The 21126-nt window shown below is 42.5% G+C and overlaps 1 protein-coding gene across 1 annotated transcript in view; it reads left to right on the top strand.

Annotated features, from left to right (window-relative positions):
- The window catches only part of THSD4 (thrombospondin, type I, domain containing 4), a 329142-nt gene that overhangs the window by 192288 nt on the left and 115728 nt on the right, over positions 1–21126 (top strand). Inside the window, exon 2 of the mRNA XM_014530493.1 lies at positions 3125–3329. Within this exon, the coding sequence (XP_014385979.1) occupies positions 3125–3329 (205 nt within the window). The remainder of the gene's footprint in view (positions 1–3124; positions 3330–21126) is intronic.

Here is a 21126-nt window from a genome sequence, read left to right as displayed (position 1 = left end):
GATCAGTCACAAAGGCCTGTCCATTTTGCTTCCTAGATGTCTCTCAAATCCTCTTCACTCCATCACCATTCCCCTAGTTCAGGCTGGGAGGTTGCATCATCCTCTAGACTTTATGTACCTCATTGTTAATTAACAACTTTCTAAAAGAGTGTAAATCCTGGCCCAGCATGACATAGAGAATGCAGGCCTCCTCTTGTCTAATAAATCCATATGTGTGTCCCATCACCCCAGTTAGACTCAAATTCCCGAAGGCAGAAACGGAGTTTGATACAGCCTGGGATGGCCTCGCCCACCTGCTGGTGTAGTCACTCCACAGCATCGGCGATGAAAATGCATGTTTGCATGTTTAGGTTCTCCCATGGCTGGGCCTTCCTGTCACTCGGGTCCTGGCCCATAGGTCACTCCCTTAGCCAGGCCACACCTGGACACCCAGTCCAAATGGCCCCTCATTATATCATCTGATTCTCACATGTGCCCTCGGCTGGAGAAGGGACAGTTGTCAGGTATATAATTACCTGAAAATAAAGATCTTGAATGCATGTTGTCTGCCCAGTCCTCCTTGTAGGATTGTCCCTCCTGCTTTGTGAAGTGCCTGTGGGGCATTTGGCAACTCCATGGCAACCCAGTCTTTCAGAGACCTGGGGTAATCACTGGAACACTGAAAGGGTGCTCTGCCGGAAGCCGGTCCATCCTTGCTGCTTGACACAGTCGCTGCAGGAAAGAAACATCTGCACAGCATATGTTTCAAGGGACCTGGCATATATAGCATATTGTTCTTAATATGTTTGCTCTCCTTAAGCGCCATGTGTTTTAACCAAGGTCACCTCTCCGAGAAAGGTTGTTTCCCCAGGTAGGGATTTTTCCCTGAGGTTAGGGAGGGTATACAACCCCTTAATTAAGTGCCAGGCGGGTAGTTAAGCTACATAATCTTTACTCCCTGGAATGGAGATAAGAAACGCCCTAACCTTTGTAATAGAAATTGACAGGATTAAAATCGGCTGGTATAAATATAGATGTAACAAGACAATAAACATCAGATCCTGATCAGATCCTAACCAGAACTTCGCTGGAGGTCCCAACCAGAACTTTGGCTGGAGATCCTGGCTAGAGGTCCTGACTAGGCTGCTGATCAACTAAAGGCTGTCTCCGTGTCATTCCTTCTTCGCCGACTCCGTCCACACCTTTGGGGACCCCTGGACCCGCTGGGGTTGGACCCCAACAGTGCTCGTCAGCTCTTGTCACCCCCAAGCAAGGTTTGCATACCCCTAGTTCTGATTTCTCTTTTGAGGAGTGAACCCTGGGCATTCAGAGTCCAGAGCCGAACTCTGAAGAGACAGAATGTCGCCCCTTTAGTTCTTGCCATTGCTTGTATGGCCATACAGTCAGAGGCACTCCTTAATTCTGTTAGGATCTTGCAACAATCTCTGTTGGTGGTGGCATTTTTTGTTTGTTTCAAAGCAAAGGAGAACTGAGGAGTTGAGAAGGTGGAAATCATATGTGGAAAACATTTTTGCCCTGCTAAAATATGCATGGGGCAGGGACAAGAAATATTTGAGCAAACATGGCATTTTGAAAGGCTAATTGCATGTGAATGAACATACTGAGATGATATTCTGTTATTGTCAGAAATAATGTTTTGCAGAGAAGCTATTTGTGAAGTGACCAGTTATTGTTGATGGACTAACTGCTTTCAAGAATATGGCAGTAATAGTGCAGACCTGGAGTGCCTGCAGAACTATGTCAGTCAGTGTGAACTTGGAGGGGAAGAATGAACACCTCCTGACTTGACTCTGCCTGTATGATTTGACCCGCAGGACCCACATGCACAGACCCAGGCTTGTTTAACAAGATCAGAAGTGGACTTTTAATGGTTTGCAGACCACTTCGCCCCTGAGATGAGGTCTGATGGTTAGAATTCAAAAAACAACACAAGCCTGTCTTCAGCAAACATGTGTCTCAAGTTTTAGAATTCCATTCTGGTTTCAAGTATTGTTCCCTGTTCCCATACCTCAGTGCAATAATTCTGTCATTCTGTATTTCATTGTCCATGCCACAGTCCACTGCTCTGTCTGCCTGGGAGAGGTGATGGAAGTCTTTGCTCAGATCACGTGTTCCTATTTGGGGTTTAGGAGTGCGTTGTGAGTTCTCTGCATCAGCTTCAGGAGTGGAAAAGGATTCCATGCCGATCGTTTATTCTGATCCAAGGTTTAGCTTTTTTATGCAAAATAAAATTGCCCCAACAGAAACATAAATGGGGACTGGAAAGATAAAGCAAAAAATCTTGGAATGAGAAATGGGAGATTCTTTCAGGAGGAAATGTGGGAAGTCAGAGTTCCTTTAAACACTGATGAGAACGCCTGTGCCATCTCTGTATACCCCTGATTTAGATGTGATCATCCAGGTTGCTGATGTTTCTGGCCCCTGCTTCCCTGCACCCTCTGCCCTGAGGAAGTGCGTTGAAGGAGCCAAACAGAAGTCCTCTATCCAGCTCCTCAGAGCCACAGTGAACAATGGGAACCCAAATCTCAACAAATTTAATTTCCTAAGAAACTGGGCCCGAGAACATGACTTTTAGGGGTACTTTGCTAAGTGTTTGTATCATCAAGTCATTTAGAACAGAAAACTTGGGGGCAGACCCCAGTGTTAAGTGTGGCACTTATGGTCTCAAAGAACTTGTTTATATAAAAGTCCCAGCATGGCCCTGCCTCTCCTCTCTGAGTCCTTTGGGGGATGGATCTGCAGGACAGCTTCATTGTCCAGCCTGTGTGATAAGTGTCTGTAGCCCCACACTCCCTACCCCTATCCCTGCATTATTTTTCTCCTGGTCATTTTCTACCACCAAATGCATTCTTTTGTTTACTTGTCTTGTTACTGTCTGTTTCCCCACCAGTCCCTAGAATGTACATTTCACACATACTTAGAAGAGAAGGTCCTTGCCCAGAGTAGATGCTCTGTGATAATCTGTTGAGTGAAGGGAAGCAGGAACTTGCTCATCTGTAGGAATGGAATGGGGCAGGAGGAGGGTCAATTTGAGTCCCACCACTAGATCTTCATCCCTTTCCCCTCTTTCCTCGGATGCCCCTGAGAGATGCTACAAGAATCTTCTGTTTCCACCTCTTTGCAGAGCATCGGCTGTGACGACTACCTAGGCTCCGACAAAGTGGTAGACAAATGCGGGGTGTGCGGAGGCGATAACACAGGCTGTCAGGTTGTGTCGGGCGTGTTTAAGCACGCCCTCACCAGCCTGGGCTACCACCGCGTTGTGGAGATTCCCCAAGGAGCCACAAAGATCAACATCACCGAGATGCACAAGAGCAACAACTATTTGGGTAAGCTTGGTCTTTTTCCAGAGAAAACATCTGTCACTCCAGCTGGTTTATTCCAAGGTGGTGAGATGAACACAGCAGTGTCCAGAGGTTCTCAGACACATAGTGTCACTAGGAATGCCAAAGCAATGTCTTCGCAGTGAAATGAGCAGCTTGGGTGGAGAAAATTTAAAAAGTCATAATTGCAAGTAAATGTTTAATATTTACACTAATAAACCATTCTTTGCTCTTTCCAAGAGAAATATGGTTATGAATTCAACTAGAGGCCCGGGGCACAAATTCGTGTACCAGTAGGGTCCCTCAGCCTGGCCTGCGGGATCTGGCCAAAAATGGCTCTCCGACATCCCCCGAGGGGCCCCAGATTATGAGAGGGCACAGGCCAGGCTGAGGGACCACACCAGTGCATGATCGGGGCTGGGGAGGGACGTGGGAGGTTGGCTAGCTGGGGAGGGACTTCAGGAGGGCTCCAGGGTGTGTCTGGCCCATCTCACTCAGTCCTAATCAGCCAGACCCCAGCAGCAAGCTAACCTACCGGTCAGAGTGTCTGCCCCCTGGTGGTCAGTGCACATCATAGCGAGCAGTTGAGCAGCCTTAGCATATCATTAGCATATTACGCTTTGATTGGTTGAACAGCCAACTGGTCGACCAGACACTTAGCATATTAGGCTTTTATTATATAGGACTAGTGACTCGTCGCACGAAATCACGCAAGACCAGGGACCCCTTCCCCTCTGCCCCACGCCATGGGACCGCCCTGAGTCCCGGAGTCCTGCCCCGCGTGACTGGCGTGCCCCGAGTCCTAGAGTGCTGCCCCAATGCCCTGCCTCTGGGCCGCGTGGAGTGGCCACTGGGCCCCGCCCCCATGGCGTGCACACGGGGAGTGGAAACCCTGGCAGAAGTCATGCAAGGCAGCCGCCAGGACCCCCGCGGCACGCACGCACGCGGGGCCATGGAAACCCCGGCAGAAGCTGTGCAAAGTGGACACCGGGACCCCTGCACCCCCACAGGGCCGCAGGAACCCCTGCGGAAGCCACGCGGAGCAGACGTCGGCCCCGCCCCCGCTGCCCTGCCCCTGCTGTATGCGCTGCCATCTTGTGACAACGTTATGGCGTGAGGATCAATTTGCATATTACCTTTTTATTATATAGGATAATGGGCTAAACCAGTGGTCGGCAAACTCATTAGTCAACAGAGCCAAATATCAACAGTACAACGATTGAAATTTCTTTTGAGAGCCAAATTTTTTAAATTTAAACTATATAGGTAGGTACATTGTTATTAACTTAATTAGGGTACGCCTAAGGCTTAGGAAGAGCCACACTCAAGGGGCCAAAGAGCTGCATGTGGCTCGCGAGCCGCAGTTTGCCGACCACAGGGCTAAACTGTCTCTCTGAGATGGGGAAGCTCTTTATAAAGCCCAGAGGTCTGCCAGTCTTTGTTCTGCTGGAGTTTGAAGTAGCCAGTGGCAGTTGATGATCCTGTCTGGACCTTTACTCCTTGGGGGTCTAAAGCAAAAGCCATTTTTCTCTTCTTTCTGCCTCATCTGCCTGGGGTAACAGTAAGTCTGTGTCTTATGAACAGCTGCAGAGCCGCTCAGCAATCATTTGGGGCAATATCATCAATAGGAGAGGCCATGTTTAACCCATTTTCCCACAAAGGGAAATTTTTGTTGCTTTCTGAGTTTCTAGCTGATTGCATTTATGCAAAACAATAGAGGCCTTACAAATTAATTTTTACCTATTTCTAATTCAAGTAAGCGTGTACAAATCAGTTAACAAAATACTATAAGGAAAGCAATTTCTTTTAGTGAACAATGCTCATTTTTAGGTTTGAATTACTTATTTAACAGGAACTTAAATAGCACAGCCGTTGCAGGCATTGTTCTTAGTGCTTTACATGTGTTAGATTGCTGAACACTCAACAGCCCTAGGGGATAGGAGCTCTTCCCATCCCCATTTTATAGATAAGAAAATAGGCACAGGGAGATAATGTAACTTGTTAAGGTCACACAACAAGGAAGAGGTGGAGCTGGGATTTGAACCCAGGCTGTCTTTTCCAAGCGCAATAGTATACTGCGAGATAATGCCCAGGAGCAGTTCTCAGAACCAAGGCCTTCCGGTATGCCATCAGCCATGCAGCAGTCAGTGGCTGCAGTTGAGAGATCAGTAATTTTGCAAACTTCAAGCATCAGGATCACCAAGAACTCCAGGTTCTGCAGCTCTTCTTTCTCTGTCCAGTCGAATGCAACCAAAATTAGCCTCACTTAGTTTTATTGGTGGGAGGAGGAAGTGATGGCAGATGGAACTCTGAGACAAACCAAATTAAAGTGGAAAGCCATTACACTGGCTCTGGCAAACCCAGGAGCCATCGAAGTGGCAATAAGCCTAGGTTCCCAGTGAATGGTGTGTGTGTTATTTTTTCTTTTTAATTTTTAAAAATATTTTTTAATTGATTTCAGTGAGGAAGAGAGACAGAGAGATGATAGAAACATCAGTGATGACAGAGAATCATTGATCGGCTGTCTCCCACACGCCTCACACTGGGGATGGAGCCTGCAACCCAGGTATATGCCCTGACCAGGAATTGAATGGTGACCTTCTGGTTCATAGGTTGACACTAAACCACTGAGCCACGCTGGTGGGCTTGTGTGTTATTCTTAGTTGTAAGAAATAGTCTTGCCCTATCCAGTTTAGCTCAGAGGATAGAGTGCTGGCCTGCGGACTGAAAGGTCCCAGGTTCGATTCCGGTCAAGGGCATGTACCTTGGTTGCGGGCACCTCCCCAGTAGGAGGGGTACAGGAGGCAGCTGATCAATGTTTCTAACTCTCTATCCCTCTCCCTTCCTCTCTGTAAAAAAAAATCAATAAAATATATTTTTAAAAAAGAAAGAAATAGTCTTGTATGTTTCCTCCTTTCTTTTGTATTATTAGGAGACCACATTTGCATAAACATCCTGTCTCCTAGAATGGGAGTGTTCTTCAGGATTATTTGAAGTGTGGTGTTCAAATGCACTAGCAAACAATGCCACTTTTTATAAGCTTTGTGTTGTTTTAGTAAGTTTTCCCTGGCTTGAATTAGTCCTATGCAGTAAGGGGTTTTTAAAGTTGTGCCCTCTGAACATAAGATCCATATCCTGGGTGAATAAACACTGGGTGTCTGAATGGAAACCGCTCAGTGTTTCCATCTAGCATATGGAATAAGAATCCTGATCTTGGAAGTATTTGTGAGAAACAATAGGGTAAAGACATTCAGGGCTCAGCAGAGCCCCTGGCATTTATTAGCAATGGTTAAATATTCAGTCCCTTTCTTTTTGTCTCAGAGAGCTTGTCATTAATCAAAGCTTTGTGGAATCAAAATTCCATCTCCCCCTCAAAAAGATGAAGAGGAAATTGGAAGTACCAAGAGTCCATGAGAGGGTGATTCAGAAAGTTGAGTTAAATTTCCTATGCCCAGCAACCAGGGGGGGTGCATGAGAAATTCAAAGTCTGTGCAATATTACGTGATGCCACATGGACAAAGGAGGAGGAGTGGAAACAGAAGAGCGAGCTATAGTGAAGGCGGTTCCAGAGGTGATGACCAGGAGATTCTGGCTGTAGAACTTAAACAACACTGGGGATGTCCTTTTCTTTAAAATCTTTTTTAATTGAGATATAATTCACATCCCATAAAATTCACCCTTTGAAAGTGCACAGTTGTTGGGATGTTCTTTTTCTCATCACAAGTGCTTTCTTTACCTATCTGACTTATCCTGCTAAATCTTCTGTGAAGTCTGTATGTTTTGAAAGTTAAAATTGCATGGGATTACTTAAGATCGTGTGTATACGCCATTAGAGCACAGATCTGTCCAGCTATTTTTGAACTGTCCAATGACTATTTTTTACATTACGCATTTCCAAATGTTGAAACATTTTTCAAAGCTATATTGGTGGGTTTCTCCACAATTTTCCAGGTAATGATGAAAGTTTTGGTTTTCTTTCTTACCTTGTGATATTGACTATGTAAACTGTATTTTGTATAAAAGTTTAACTTGGTTCACATAATTGATTTAGCTGTTTGTTCTGCAGAATAGGCAATATTGAGAAAATGAATAGTTCAAATTTGTATCATTGCTTTTAAAAAAATATACAACTTGAACGATTTTTTTCAGTTGCCCTATTATTTTCCAGAACTACCGTTAGTTATTTGTGCTGCAAAACAAACTTTCCTTGGGAAACACTTTGTATTTTTTAATGATTGACTCTTCGAACTTGAGAGATAAAAAGTTGAAGGTGGTTTAATCACCTCATTTGAAAGGGTTTTTTAAAGCCCTCAATATTTAAATGACTGGAGGCCACTCACTCAGTTAATAACAGCAGTCATGCTATATGAATACATAGCACTTGGTCTCCAAGCATTTTTACTTGCATTGTCTTCTGACTTTTAAAATGGGACATTCTTTACTTTGCTTGCTTCAAAAAAAGATTAAGTGTGATAGTTACTAAAAATGCAATTATAGAGTTAGGCTATGAAAGTTGAAATTTAAAAATCAAAAACTACATAGAAGAAGGAGGCATGTATATCAAAAACCTTGGATAATGTGTAAGTAGTAAGTTTATGGTTTGATTTGGTTTGGCCATCAATAACTGAACCTGCTGGTTCTGAAGGCTGAGTCTGGCACCGGCCCTGTTGTAGCTCACAGCAGACTGGGCCACGCAGAGCTGGGGGGACAGGCTAGCTCATCACTTCATGTTTCTCTGGACAAAGCTGGAGCAACCATGGTGTTGAATGGTGCACAGATTTCAGGAGGCAGGATGTTTGCCTCATTTTAAGTTAGAAACCAGTTGAATTCTACAGGATTGAGCTCCACTTTTCAGTGGAGTGGTTAATTTGAATTTGTTCACATGCTCTAAAATGTAGACTAGTTGGTGGCTTAGATTCCTAGATTTTTTTTAATGGAAAAGACTTCGGAAATGCTATATTTGTGGTAGGCTATGTATTTTCCTTGTGCACATGAGTTACTCAGAACTCTTCTCTTGGAAAATAAAAAATTAAATATAATTTTACTAAAATGATTAACATGTTATATTACTTGCCTCTTCCTTAATAAAAGATGTAAAATTATTTTAGCTGAAATATCAGAGTTTGGCATAGTTCAGCCAGTTCAGTTTCCTAATGTCATTATGTAACAGTTAAGAAATCAGACATAAAAGCATACCAGACAAAAATTGATTCTACAGGACAGTACTATCTGCCAACATGTTACATTGTCACAGAGCCTTAGACTTGGAAAGAATTTTTTAAAGGTCTGTAAGCTTTAAAAATAAAATGGCAATATCTTTACTTTTAAGTATGTTTTCTTAAACATTTTAAACAATAATAATAATGGTTCGCATTTTAAATAACAGGTATCATGGATCATCTATAATTTGCAAACTTTATTAGTTTAGCAGCTTTCTATATGGAAAAGCTTGGAGAATTTAAAAATGATGTCTTGTATTTGTATGACAATTAATCCCAAATATTTTTTCATTTGCATTATAAAAATTTTGAACAGTAGAGACAATATAGAGCAAAAAGATAAAATTCCTCCCTCATGCCAACCCCATGCTTGATCCACTGCTTTCAAGGGGAAAGACAGAGTTAAATAACCACTCTTTTTTTGTTGTTTTTGTTAATCCTCACCTAAGGATTTTTCCCCCTTTGATTTTCAGAGAGAGTGGAAGGGAGGGGAAGAGACAGACAGAGAGAGAGAGAGAGAGAGAGAGAGAGAGAACATTGATGTGAGAGAGACACATCAATTGGTTGCCTCCCACACATGCCTCAACCAGGGCCAGGGATGGAGCTGCAACCAAGATACATGCCCTTGACCAGAATTAAATGTGAGACCCTTCAGTCTATGGGTCGACACTCTAACCACTGAGCAACCAGCTAGGGCTACTAGTAAATCACCACTCTTAACAGGTTAGTGGGTATCCTGCAGTCCTTTGGGAAAGTACAAATAAATATATATTTTCTAAAATTGATATTACTGTACACACTTTTTGCAGTTTGCTTCTTTAATATTATATTACTAGAGGCCCAGCACATGAAATCATGCATGCATAGCTCGCTGCCACTTGCTGCCATGAGCCGCCCCACCCGCCCACCACTGTGAGCCGCCGATCGCAGGCAGGGGGGGCGGGGAGGGGAGAGACCGAGAGGTGGTCAATGCACCTCATGGCGACTGGTCAAGTGGTCATTCCGGTCATTACACTTATGGTCCCTGGCCTTTTTTTATATAGGATGATATCCTTTCATATCAATGAATATAAAACTCATTCATTATTTTTTGAGTGTAGAATATTCCATACAGTGGATGTAACACCATTTAAGTATTTCCCTATTGAGGGATGTTTATATTATCTCCAGTTTTCTACTACTACAAATAATACTTTTTAGATTTTTGGTTCAAGGTGGGAGACAGAGTGTATGAGTTTTTCCTGTCTTCCTCCTAATATTCATCAAAATGATCCTAAAGGAATAAGAAAAGATATAACCTATAACCACCAAGAAAACAGGAGTGGGGGCATCTGTTAAATGATTTAAACAAATTTCTGGAAGAATGTTCACTAACCAAGCAGACAAAATAAGAGCCTAGGTAGCAGAGGGGACTGTGCTAAGGAAGGGCTGGCCTGCATGCAGAGTCTAAGGCAGTGGTTCTCAACCTTCCTAATGCCGCGACCCTTTAATACAGTTCTTCATGTTGTGGTGACCCCCAACCATAAAATTATTTTCGTTGCTACTTCATAACTGTAATATTGCTACTGTTATGAATCGTAATGTAAATATCTGATATGCAGGATGTATTTTCATTGTTACAAATTGAACATAATTAAAGCATAGTGATTAATCACAAAAGCAATATGTAATTATATATGTGTTTTCTGATGGTCTTAGGTGACCCCTGTGAAAGGGTTGTTCGACCCCCAAAGGGGTCGTGACCCACAGGTTGAGAACCGCTGGTCTAAGGGGTCTTGAGTCTGGGGTCAGCAAGCAAAATGGAGAGTGGGGTGGGAGAAAAACGGGGGGATAGTGGAAAAAACTTGTACATGAACAGACATCCAGAATGCTGGCATCTACCTCCTTGTCCAAAAGCCAAAGGGAACTAAGGCATGAGTGAGAGCATTGGTGCTCTAAGACCTCTGTCTTCATTCCAGAATTGGCAGAAGGAGGAGCTTAGTGACTGGCACCCCATTCTCTCACACTATAGAACTTGGCTTGTTAACAGGCTCTGCTAATATATACCGATTTCTCAGGCTGCCTTCCCATTGTTTTATCTGAAATTAGAGGCCTGGTGCACAAATTTGTGTAGGAGTGGGGTCCGGCCAGCCTGCCCCGATCGGGGCCGATCAGGGCCAGCTGGTCAAGGGGAGGGGACATGGGAGGTTGGCCAGCTGGCTGGGGGAGATCAGGGGCTGGGCCAGCCAGGGGGAGGGGCCACGGCCGGCCGCAGTGGGCATCATAGCGACCAGTCGTTCTGGTCATTCTGTTGTTCCGGTCGTTCCAGTCAGTTGGCTTTTATATATACTGTATAGATAACAGTGGATAACTGAAAATAACATGAATGGAAAGCCTGTAGCATGAAAGAGAAAACCCAAGATAAATAACTGGCACCATATTTCTAGAAAAGAAAATTTAAATATTCTCTAACAAGTAATGCTTCCATGAATATCCAAATGTATATATCTTTCATACATATATAAATATTTCTATAAGATAAACTCATAGAAATGGAACTTGTAGGTCAAATGAAATGAACACTTAAAAATCTGAACAATAAAATAAAATTCCTCTCCAAAGCAGTTGTAGCAATTTATGCCCCCACCAAAAATACATGAAAGAACCCTTTTGTCACACCCTTACAACACAAAATATTAAGAATGTACTTCAGCCCTAGCCGGTTTGACTCAGTGGATAGAGCGTTGGCCTGGGGACTGAAGAGTCCCAGGTTCGATTCTGGTCAAGGGCATGTACCTTGGTTGCAGGCACATCCCCAGTAGGGGGTGTGCAAGAGGCAGCTGATGGATGCTTCTCTCTCATCGATGTTTCTAACTCTCTATCCCTCTCCCTTCCTCTCTGTAAAAAATTAATAAAATATATATATATTTTAAAAAGAATGTACTTCATTTTTAGCATATCTTTTTATTTACTCTTTCCTACCACTCATTTTAATCATTATTTGTCCTCCTATATGAATTTCCTATTTTTAAATTGTTTTTAGTTTCCTCACTGATTTTAAGAACTCATACATGTTATGAATAATAACCATTTTCTGCATGTACGTATGTTAATCTTTATCTGTGTTCCCCTCTTCTTATTATAATCTTTTTAAAATCAAATCTTTCAATGATTGTTTTATGTCTTACTTAGGAATATCTTCCCACCTAAAACATTATAAAATTATTCTCTAATATTTTCTTCTATTATTTTTATTATCATCTTTTTTATATTTAAATATTTAATCCATCTGGAATTAATTTTTGTGTGTGGTGTGAGATAGAGAATCTAACTTTTTTTGTCCAAACAAATAGACAGTTGTCCCAATACTATTTGTTAAATTTCCCTCACTAATTTGAAATGCCACCTCCACGATGTATGAAATTCAACTCTATCTATACTAATAAAAGGGTAATATGCTAATTACACTGAGTCGACCAGATATCTTCCGGTACTCTTGCCTTCCTTCTGGAAAAAGCCACGGTGGCGAGGGCTGAGGCAGAGGTGGTTAGGGGTGATCAGGCCAGCAAGGGAGGGCAGTTAGAGGCCATCAGGCTGACAAGGGCGGGGAGCAGTTAGGGGCAATCAGGCAGGCGGGGAGCAGTTAGGGGCAATCAGGCAGGCAGGTAGAGGTGTTCAGGGCAATCAGGCAGGCAGGCGGGTAAGCGGTTAGGAGCCAGCGGTCCCAGATTGGGAGAGGGATGTCCGACTGCCAGTTTAGGCCTGATCCCTGTGGGATTGTGCCTAAGCTGGCAGTCAGACATCCCTCGAAGGGTCCCAGATTAGAGAGGGTGCAGTCCGGGCTGAGGGACTCCCCTCCATCATGTGCACGAATTTCATGCACTGGGCCTCTAGTGTAGATAAATTTGTGGATTCTCAGTTCAGGTTTATTAATTGATTTGTCTCTTCCTGCTTCAGTATCATATTGTTTTCATTACTGAAGTTTTATGTGTTTTATTCTCTTGTAGGCCAACTCTCTGTGCCCTCCCCAATTCCCTACTCAAACACTTATTTTTCTTAAATTTTCTTATATTTGTTCTACATACTCTTTAAAATCCATAAAACTTCTGTTAAGATTTTAATTGAGATTGCAGTAAACTTGGATTAATTTGAAGACAAAAATTTTCTTCACAATATTGACTCTTTTAAAAAATATTTCTATTTTTATTGCTTTCAGAGAGGATGGGAGAGGGAGAGAGAGATAGAAACATCAATGATGAGAGAGAATCATTGATCAGATGCTTCCTACACTCCCCCCACTGGGGATCAAACCAGAAACCCAGGCATGTACCCTGACCAGGAATCAAACCATGGCCTCCTGGTTCATAGGTTGACACTCAACCACTAAGCCACATGAACCAGGCAATATTGACTCTTTTTTTTTTTTTATTGCTTAAAGTATTACAAAGGGTATTACATATGTGTCCTTTTTTTCCCCCGCCCTTGACAATCCCCTGGTCTCCCCTACCCCCCAGTGTCTTATGTCCATTGGTTATGCTTATATGCATGCATACAAGTCCTTACACACACTTACCTGGCAGGGGAGATACCATGATCATGAATATTGACTCTTTTGATTTAGGAGCATGATATATCTCCCCACTTTATATTCTTTAATAATAAATATTTATTTATGTAGACTTTGCATATGTTTTATTATGTTATTCCGAGGTATTTTATAGTTTTTGCTAATATGGTATAAGATCTTTATTTCCATTATATTTTCAATAAGTGACACAGGTGTATGTTGTCAGTTTATTTTATATATTTATTTTGTATGTGCAGTTGGTTTATTATGTTTTTAATGTTTTTATTGATTTTTAGAGAGAGGAAGAGAGAGGGATAGAGAGAGATAGAAGCATCAATGAGAGAGAAACATCATCAATCAACTGCCTCCTGCAAGCCTCCTACTGGGGATCAAGCCCACAACCTGAGCATGTGCCCAGACCAGGAATCAAACCAGTGACCTCTTGGCTCCTGGGTCAACACTCAACCACTGGGGTGGGGAGAACCTGAGCCTCCTCCCTCTCCCACCATTAGAAGAAAGACAAGTCCTAATTCCTTAAGGTAGTTTTGTCCCCTTTACTCTGACCTACCCCTACTATGACCTCAAAGCTGGTTAAAATCATTTGGCTTACCCTCCCATTGTGAATTCTCATACTAAGTTGCCTTAGTTATAGCTTAGTTACCAGTTTCACCATCTGCCTCAGCAGAGTTCTTTTGAAACTATCATCTAAAAGGACATCCAGCCCTTAAAAAGAGTACAACACTTTGGAGAAATGAAACAACATGTGGGTTCTTTCTCTTTTATTTTTAACTAGAGGCCCAGTGCACAAAAATTCGTGCACTGGGGGGGGAGGGGGGTCCCTCAGCCCAGCCTGTGCCCTCTCGCAGTCCAGGAGCCCTCAGGGGATGTCCAACCAACTGATGGCTTAAGTTGCAGTCTGGCCTCCCTCTGTGGGAGGTGACCAGCGGGGCAATCAGGGCATGACGCCGGCCCCCATTGCCCTGCCACTGGTTGCCACCACCCCATCACCACCCCATCACCGTCCCCTCCCTCTGCCCACTGGCATGTGCCTTGGCTGGCCTGACGCCACCTGCTCGCCAGCCCCCCCCCCCCCCCCCCCAGCCTAATGGTCGTTCCGCAGTTCGGTCTATTTGTATATTACGCTTTTATTATATACGATTGTAGTAAATATATATAAGACATAAATTTTATCATTTTAAGTATATACTTCAGTGGCATTAGGTACATTCATGATGTTGTACAACTGTAACCCTCTCTGTTTCTGGAAATTTTTCATCATCCCCAAACCATACCTAATAAACAATAATTACCCATTTCCCTCTATCTGAAACCCCTAGTAACCTCTATTCTACTTTTTGTCTCGTGAATTTGCCTACTCTAGGTAACTCATACAAATGGAATCATACAGTATTTGTCCTTTTGTGTCTGAATTATTTCACTTATCATAATGTTTTCCAGGTTCATCCATGTTGTAGCATGTGTCAAAAATGTATTCCTTTTTATGTATATACACATTTTCTTTGTCCATTCATCTATTGATGGACAGTTGGGTGGTTGGACCTTTTGGCTGTTGTGATAATGTCGCTGTACAGGTATCTGTTTGAGTCCCTACTTTCAGTTCTTCTGGGTACCGAGGAGTGGAATTGCTGGGCCATATCGCAGTTCTGTTTGACTTTCTGAGGAATTGCCAAACTGTTTTCCCCAATGGCTGCACCTTTTTGTTTCCTCACATGAGGGTTCCAATTTCTCCACATACTCACTAAAATGCCAAATATGTTTTTAAAAGAATATATTAGCAGGTGATATGACACGCAGCAGTGGTCTGCTTTCGGCATCAGGACAGGATGCTGAGATGGGCTTTGTGACCCTCCTCGCTACCTGCAGCAGGTAGTGGCAGTCCCAGGAGCTGGTCAAACCACAGACACCTTGAAGCTCCAACTGTGGTCTGGAGCTTCTTGACCACATGAGAGAAGGGGATCACTAGCAGCTGGTTTCCGGTTGGGACTCAGTTCTCCCCTTTTGTTCGGCTAGCTTTCATGGTTCCTGTCCAAAACCAAACCTTCACACAGAGACCCCCTGCCGAGGAGATGGCGCCCTCCTGCTGCAATTTGGAAAGATGCTGCTGTTTGTTTTCATGCTCCTGGACTTAACTTTGCATTACATATTTCCACCCGGTGTCTGACTCAGGAAAACTCTCATGTCCTTAATCTGTTTGCATGGGCTTTCTTTTCACCTTCACTGTCAGCAGCTCTGCCTTGAAAAGCTTTCAGGTCTGCTGGGTCAAACAGAACCTGCTTTTTACTTAGCACCTCATCACCTGGAAATGTAAGACTGGGTGTGCCTGTTTGTACTTGGATTTGCCATTGGTTCTGTGAAATAGTGAAGCTGCCATTTGTTTTTGCTTTTAATTGTATCATCTGTCTCAGACATATGCAAAGCGTCCACACCTGCTTTTCTACACCTAATGGGATGCTTTCCTCAAATTCAAGAAACAGCTGCTGAGTGGGCTGGGTCGTGGACTTTTATGGAAGTGATCTGACAGCCCTGTCCCTGCAGGAGAGTAACATTCTCTCCCAGCCTGCTCTGGACCGCAGCACCTCCAAACAGCATCTCCAGCAGGGCTGCTAATGGCTCCCAGGTCTCCTCCCTGGATTAGGTAATAGCTCAGTAGCCATTGTGAATCAGGTGTGCATAATGCTGTCCCAGCTCAGTCCATTTCTTAACCCACCTGCCTCCCTCTTTGAATCAAGGTCAGGCTTTGCCATGTGTTAGATTGATGAGCTTTCTCATTAGGGAATTAATACAAGTTAAGCCTCAAGGAGAGATATCTAAGTTTAAACAACATTTAGTAAATATAGTTGACTTAAAAGAGAAGTGACAGCTGAGAAAAACTAACCTCAAGGCTTTCTTAACCAACAGCTGGGGCACCACCATTTGCTGCTCTGTGGCCATGCTGTCATTAGGGTGTCCCTTACTTTCTTGCATGGGTCAAGCTTCAGGAGTGGGAAGTGTGCCTTCCAGGAGTGTCCGCCTCCCCTCTCCTGCTCTCACCTTCCCACGGGAGGTATTAAGCACCCTTTTCCCTTCTCTCATCAAGAGAACACCAGTCAGATTCTGCTCTTCTTCTGAAACTTTATTTCTTGCTAATAAATCCCTGAAGGAGGGAGCTTTGAAGATAAACCTCTTTTCTCCTTCTCATTGTGGCCTCAGTCTATCAGCTCTTCTCCAGCTGCCTAGCCTGCATCAACCAACTGCTCTTAGAAGTATGGGCATCACCTGATTCTATTCTACCTTTCCCCAAGCCAGACACTAGTCCTTGAATTAGGGATCACATAAATGTCAGTATGGAAAAGGCCCACTCCTTCTGTCTGAATTCTGAGTTGACATGTATGTTCTACCTTAGAAAATATACTTTCACATAGTCCTACTCCAACTTTCTTTATGGCCTGACAGTCACATTCATACTTATTATTCTTTAAAGGCAAAATTTGTCTTCTTCACCAATATTTCTCTCTTTATCTAGTAGTTATATAATCTGATTAGGTAAAACATTGCCCTTCATCTGACTTGATATTTGTTATACAAAGAGCTTAGGTCTGAGAAAACCTCAGCATATTAATGTCTATTCCAAAGAAATAATTCAGAGGACTGGCTGTGAAAGACATGGGTATATTAGGACGTCTGGGTGGGAGAGGGAGTTGGAGCATGGGAAGGGGAAGGGGCCCATGTTCTCAGATACCATACAAAATAGACATTTCAATGAATCTATAAGCACCTTCTGTATGCAGTGCACTGCCGAGGTCTGAAGTTGAACAGTACATGGTCCCTGCTCCAAAAGACATTTATAATCCATTTGAAAAACCTTTGAAGACTTTGATCAGAGACGCAGCGCTATGGGAATACAAAGGATGGGGAAATTACTTCTGTCAGGATAACCTGAGGAGGAACCAGGGGAGGGTGTTTAAACGGGGCTTTCAGAGTGGGGGGGTGGTCATATAGTAAATATTTTAGCCTTTGCAGGCCGTCTGGTCACAGCTGCAGCTACTGCTGGTCACAGTGGGAAATCAGCCGTAGGTGATGTGTGAATGAAAGGTGAGGCTGTGTGCCAATAAAACTTAATTTACAAAAAAAGGCAGTTGCCAAATTTGGCCTCCATGTGTAGTTTGCGTTAGAGGACGGGTAGGCTGCTGTTATCAGAAGGAAAGGGGGGGAGAGCATTTTCATCCAAAGGAGCAGCGTGAGCTAAGCCACAAAATTATGGGACATGGGAGGCAGGCCTGCACTTGGTGTCTTACAAGACAGGTCAGCAGCCTTGGCATTGGAGACTGCAGCTGTAGGCGTAGGCCAGGCCCTGGAAGACCTTTCATCCCAAACTCCAATCTTTGGATTAAATCTTTGGGCAGTGGTCGGCCACTGAAGATGCTGGGCTGGAGGAGGGTTACAACAAAGACTTTTTTGGCAATTGTAGGGGTGGAGGGTAACAGAAAGCAACCAACTGTTTCAGAAGTGCCAGGTCTGTGCCAAGAGTCTGAGGACCAGAAATGACTAATAAAGATATTGGTGTATCAGTGGGCTAGGGCAGTGGTCGGCAAACTGCGGCTCGAGAGACACATGCGGCTCTTTGGCCCCTTGAGTGTGGCTCTTTCACAAAATACCGACTTCTGCGCATGGGCCACGAAGTTTCAATCGCACTGTACGTGCCCTGCACGTGGTATTTTGTGGAAGAGCCACACTCAAGGGGCCAAAGAGCCGCATGTGGCTCGCGAGCCGCAGTTTGCCGACCACTGGGCTAGGGGATTCCAAACAATGATCTTAACCTTCATTGAAAACCAGAGTTTGTGTACATGTGTCGTTAATCAGACTATAGGTTTAGTGCCTTATTATACAAAAATATAATGCACACCAAAGTATTACTAGAACATGAAATGATAAAGTGCATTTAGCATTTTGAGATGATCTGGAGCAAATGAGAGTAGAAGGGACAGATGAGTACTAAAATTATTTAAAGTTGGAAATTTAAGTGATTAATCCTACTTAATAAGAAAAAGAGAGAGGAACAATATACAAAGGGAAATTTGAGTTGCATTTGAAAGAAACTAAGTTTCTTTCCTTGTCTCTGAAGCAGAACTCTTGAAACCTACCCCAGTCTTTCCTTCCTTGTTGGTGTGTTCTGGGGACACCAACGCTAAATAGTTATCTAGATCATTACCCGTGGCAATGACCTAATCCTCACAGCAAATTCTCACTGGACAGCAGAGGTCTTGTCCCTGTCCTTCATTAATGCTCTGTTTAAATTGAATTTTTCTACTTTTAATTGTCCCAAATAAATCATATATTCGTAAGTTATAAGTTTCCAAAATTGTTGCAAGAAGATCAATATTAATCCTTAAGATAATTTTTATTAGTATGGTGGAAATTGGTTCATCAAAGAAAATGGATCTAATTAACTTATTAGACTTAAGATTTCTTCTGATGAGTACTCCACATTGTAGCTAGCCTCTCCTTTACTTACACAAAAGTGAATAGCTAGAGACTAAGAAACACTGAACAGATAGTCCAACCTCAGAGAGAAGGCAGGGGGGTGGGGGAAGAGATCAACCAAAGGACTTGTATGCATGCAAATTAGCATAACCAATGGACACGGACACTGGGGTGGTGGGGGCGTGTCCTGGAGGGTAGGGTTGGCCAGGGAGGGGGTCTATGGTGAAAAAAGAGACATATGTAATACTTTAAACAATAATAAATAAATAAAATAAAAAAGATAATCTAAGAAATAAAATCTAATTACTGAACTTCACTAAAAATCTCTATAACAAGTTTCATGCCACACTGATCAAAACAAAACAAAACAAAACAAAAAACACTGTGGCTGTCCAGTGAAACAACTAAGTTAGTTTGCTATTTATGGTAATAAAAATAGCTTTTGCAAGCACTGGAAAAAAAAGTACCACCAAATTGTATCTCATGTGGAAAAGTTAAGTAATTTCATTATCAGTACCCCCAAACATACAAAATAATCTCTGATTATTAGCTGTGACTCCCTTGTGATGGCAGGAGGCAGCTGATCAATGTTTCTCTCTCATCGATGTTTCTAACTCTCTATCCCTCTCCCTTCCTCTCTGTAAAAAAATCAATAAAATATATTTTAAAAATAAAAAAGTGAATAGCTAAGACTAACTTGGAATTTTTAAGGAAAATACTAGTCACTAATTTCACTGGCAAATGTATCCAACATTCAAAGTCACAAACATCTCAATACGAACAGGATTGTGCAAGTTGTGCCATTCACCTTTCTGACTCTGTGGCCTCAGTCAGTCACTTGACCTCTCCAAATATCACTTTCTTTATCTGGCAAATGCATTGACAATAATATTTATCTCATAGGGTCATTGGGAAGATTAAATAAGATACTACTAGTAAAGCACTCCATCACAAAATACTTACTTGACGAGTATTCAAGTATCATTATTGCTTTTAGTGTTGTTACATATAATTTTGATTTATATGGTTATAGACCCACGTCTTTGTGCTTTGAGATTTTGTCTGGACAGTATATACCTTTCCACAAGCAAAGACCCTTTTCTAACCATACCAAGCAAATAGTAAAATCAAAGTTTTATGGTACATGCTTTTATAACGGGCAATGAACTAGATCTCAAGAGCTCTTGGGATTGTATCCAGTTGGTGTGATGTACTCTCACTGAGCGCATTGGCTTGAGGTGTCATCAAGATGTTCATAGATACAACCAGAAATTAATTAACACATATTTAAGGTCTGGGCAAGTAGCAAGGATTGGGCTTTTAGATATTCTACTTTTAATATGAATATAGACTTTCTATTCTATGATGAGTCATTTTGCATCTCAGATACTCACCAAACAACAAAATTCCTGCTGTGCGCATTGAGATTGAGGGCAGAGATCCTCAGCTCTGTTCAGCATGAGGATTCCTGGAGCCCCTGTGACACAGACCCTTCCTGGAAGGAGTGACGACAAGTTTCAACCCAGTATCTTTATAGACCTGCTTAATTGGCTTCAAGTAAATAAGGCCAACTTTGCACCACAGAGCTTTATCCCCATCTCTGAAAGCACAAGTGAAAAAGAAATGGATGTTTAAGTACAGAAACCCTAACGTCTGGCCAGAGCCATCAGCTGGCCTCACATTTATTTATTTGATAAATAAGCTTTTTATTGAAGTATTAAGTATAAATACATAGGATAAGTCCTCTGTTGAAAATTACACAGCTTATTGATTTTCACAAAGTGAACACACTCCTGGAGCAAGTACTCTGATCAAGACATAGAACCCTACTGGCATTTCAGGATGCACTCTGGCGCCTCCCCCCTCAGTCACTAATACCTCCCACTCCCGAGAAGAATTTATACATTTTTGTTTTAAATTTTCCACCTTGATTTCCATTTTTAAAAAAATAAAAGTAGCCGAAACCGGTTTGGCTCAGTGGATAGAGTGTCGGCCTGCGGACTGAAAGGTCCCAGGTTCGATTCCGGTCAAGGGCATATACCTGGGTTGCGGGCACATCCCCAGCAGGAGATGTGCAGGAGGCAGCTGATCGATGTTTCTCTCTCATCGATGTTTCTAACTCTCTATCTCTCTCCCTTCCTCTCTGTAAAAAATCAATAAAATATGTTAAAAAATAAAAAAAAATAAAAGTATTTGTGGCTTTGACCGCTGTTACCAAAGATTCATTTTGCCTGTTTGTTTTTTTAACCTTATATAAAAGGAATAATACAGCATATACTTTTTTTAATTGGGGAAGCAGGGGCACTAAACATTTTTACATTTAATTTGGAGTATAATATAAAATGAAAATATAGATTTTCCCTAATATTTAGCCAATTTTCCAACCCAATTTGGAAAGCTTAGAATGTGCTTAGTCCTTAGAATACAGTGATCAGATAATGATAAATGTAAGAAATCTAAAACTGCAGTTTTATATACTAACTAGTAGCCCGGTGCATGAAATTCATGCACATTAAAAGGGAATTAATTGCCCTAACCGGTTTGGCTCAGTGGATAG

This window comes from Myotis brandtii, unplaced genomic scaffold, assembly GCF_000412655.1.
Source record: "Myotis brandtii unplaced genomic scaffold, ASM41265v1 scaffold74, whole genome shotgun sequence".
Lineage (NCBI taxonomy): Eukaryota > Metazoa > Chordata > Mammalia > Chiroptera > Vespertilionidae > Myotis > Myotis brandtii.
Note: the sequence above shows the minus strand (reverse complement) of the source record. Positions and strands in the feature narration are given on the sequence as shown.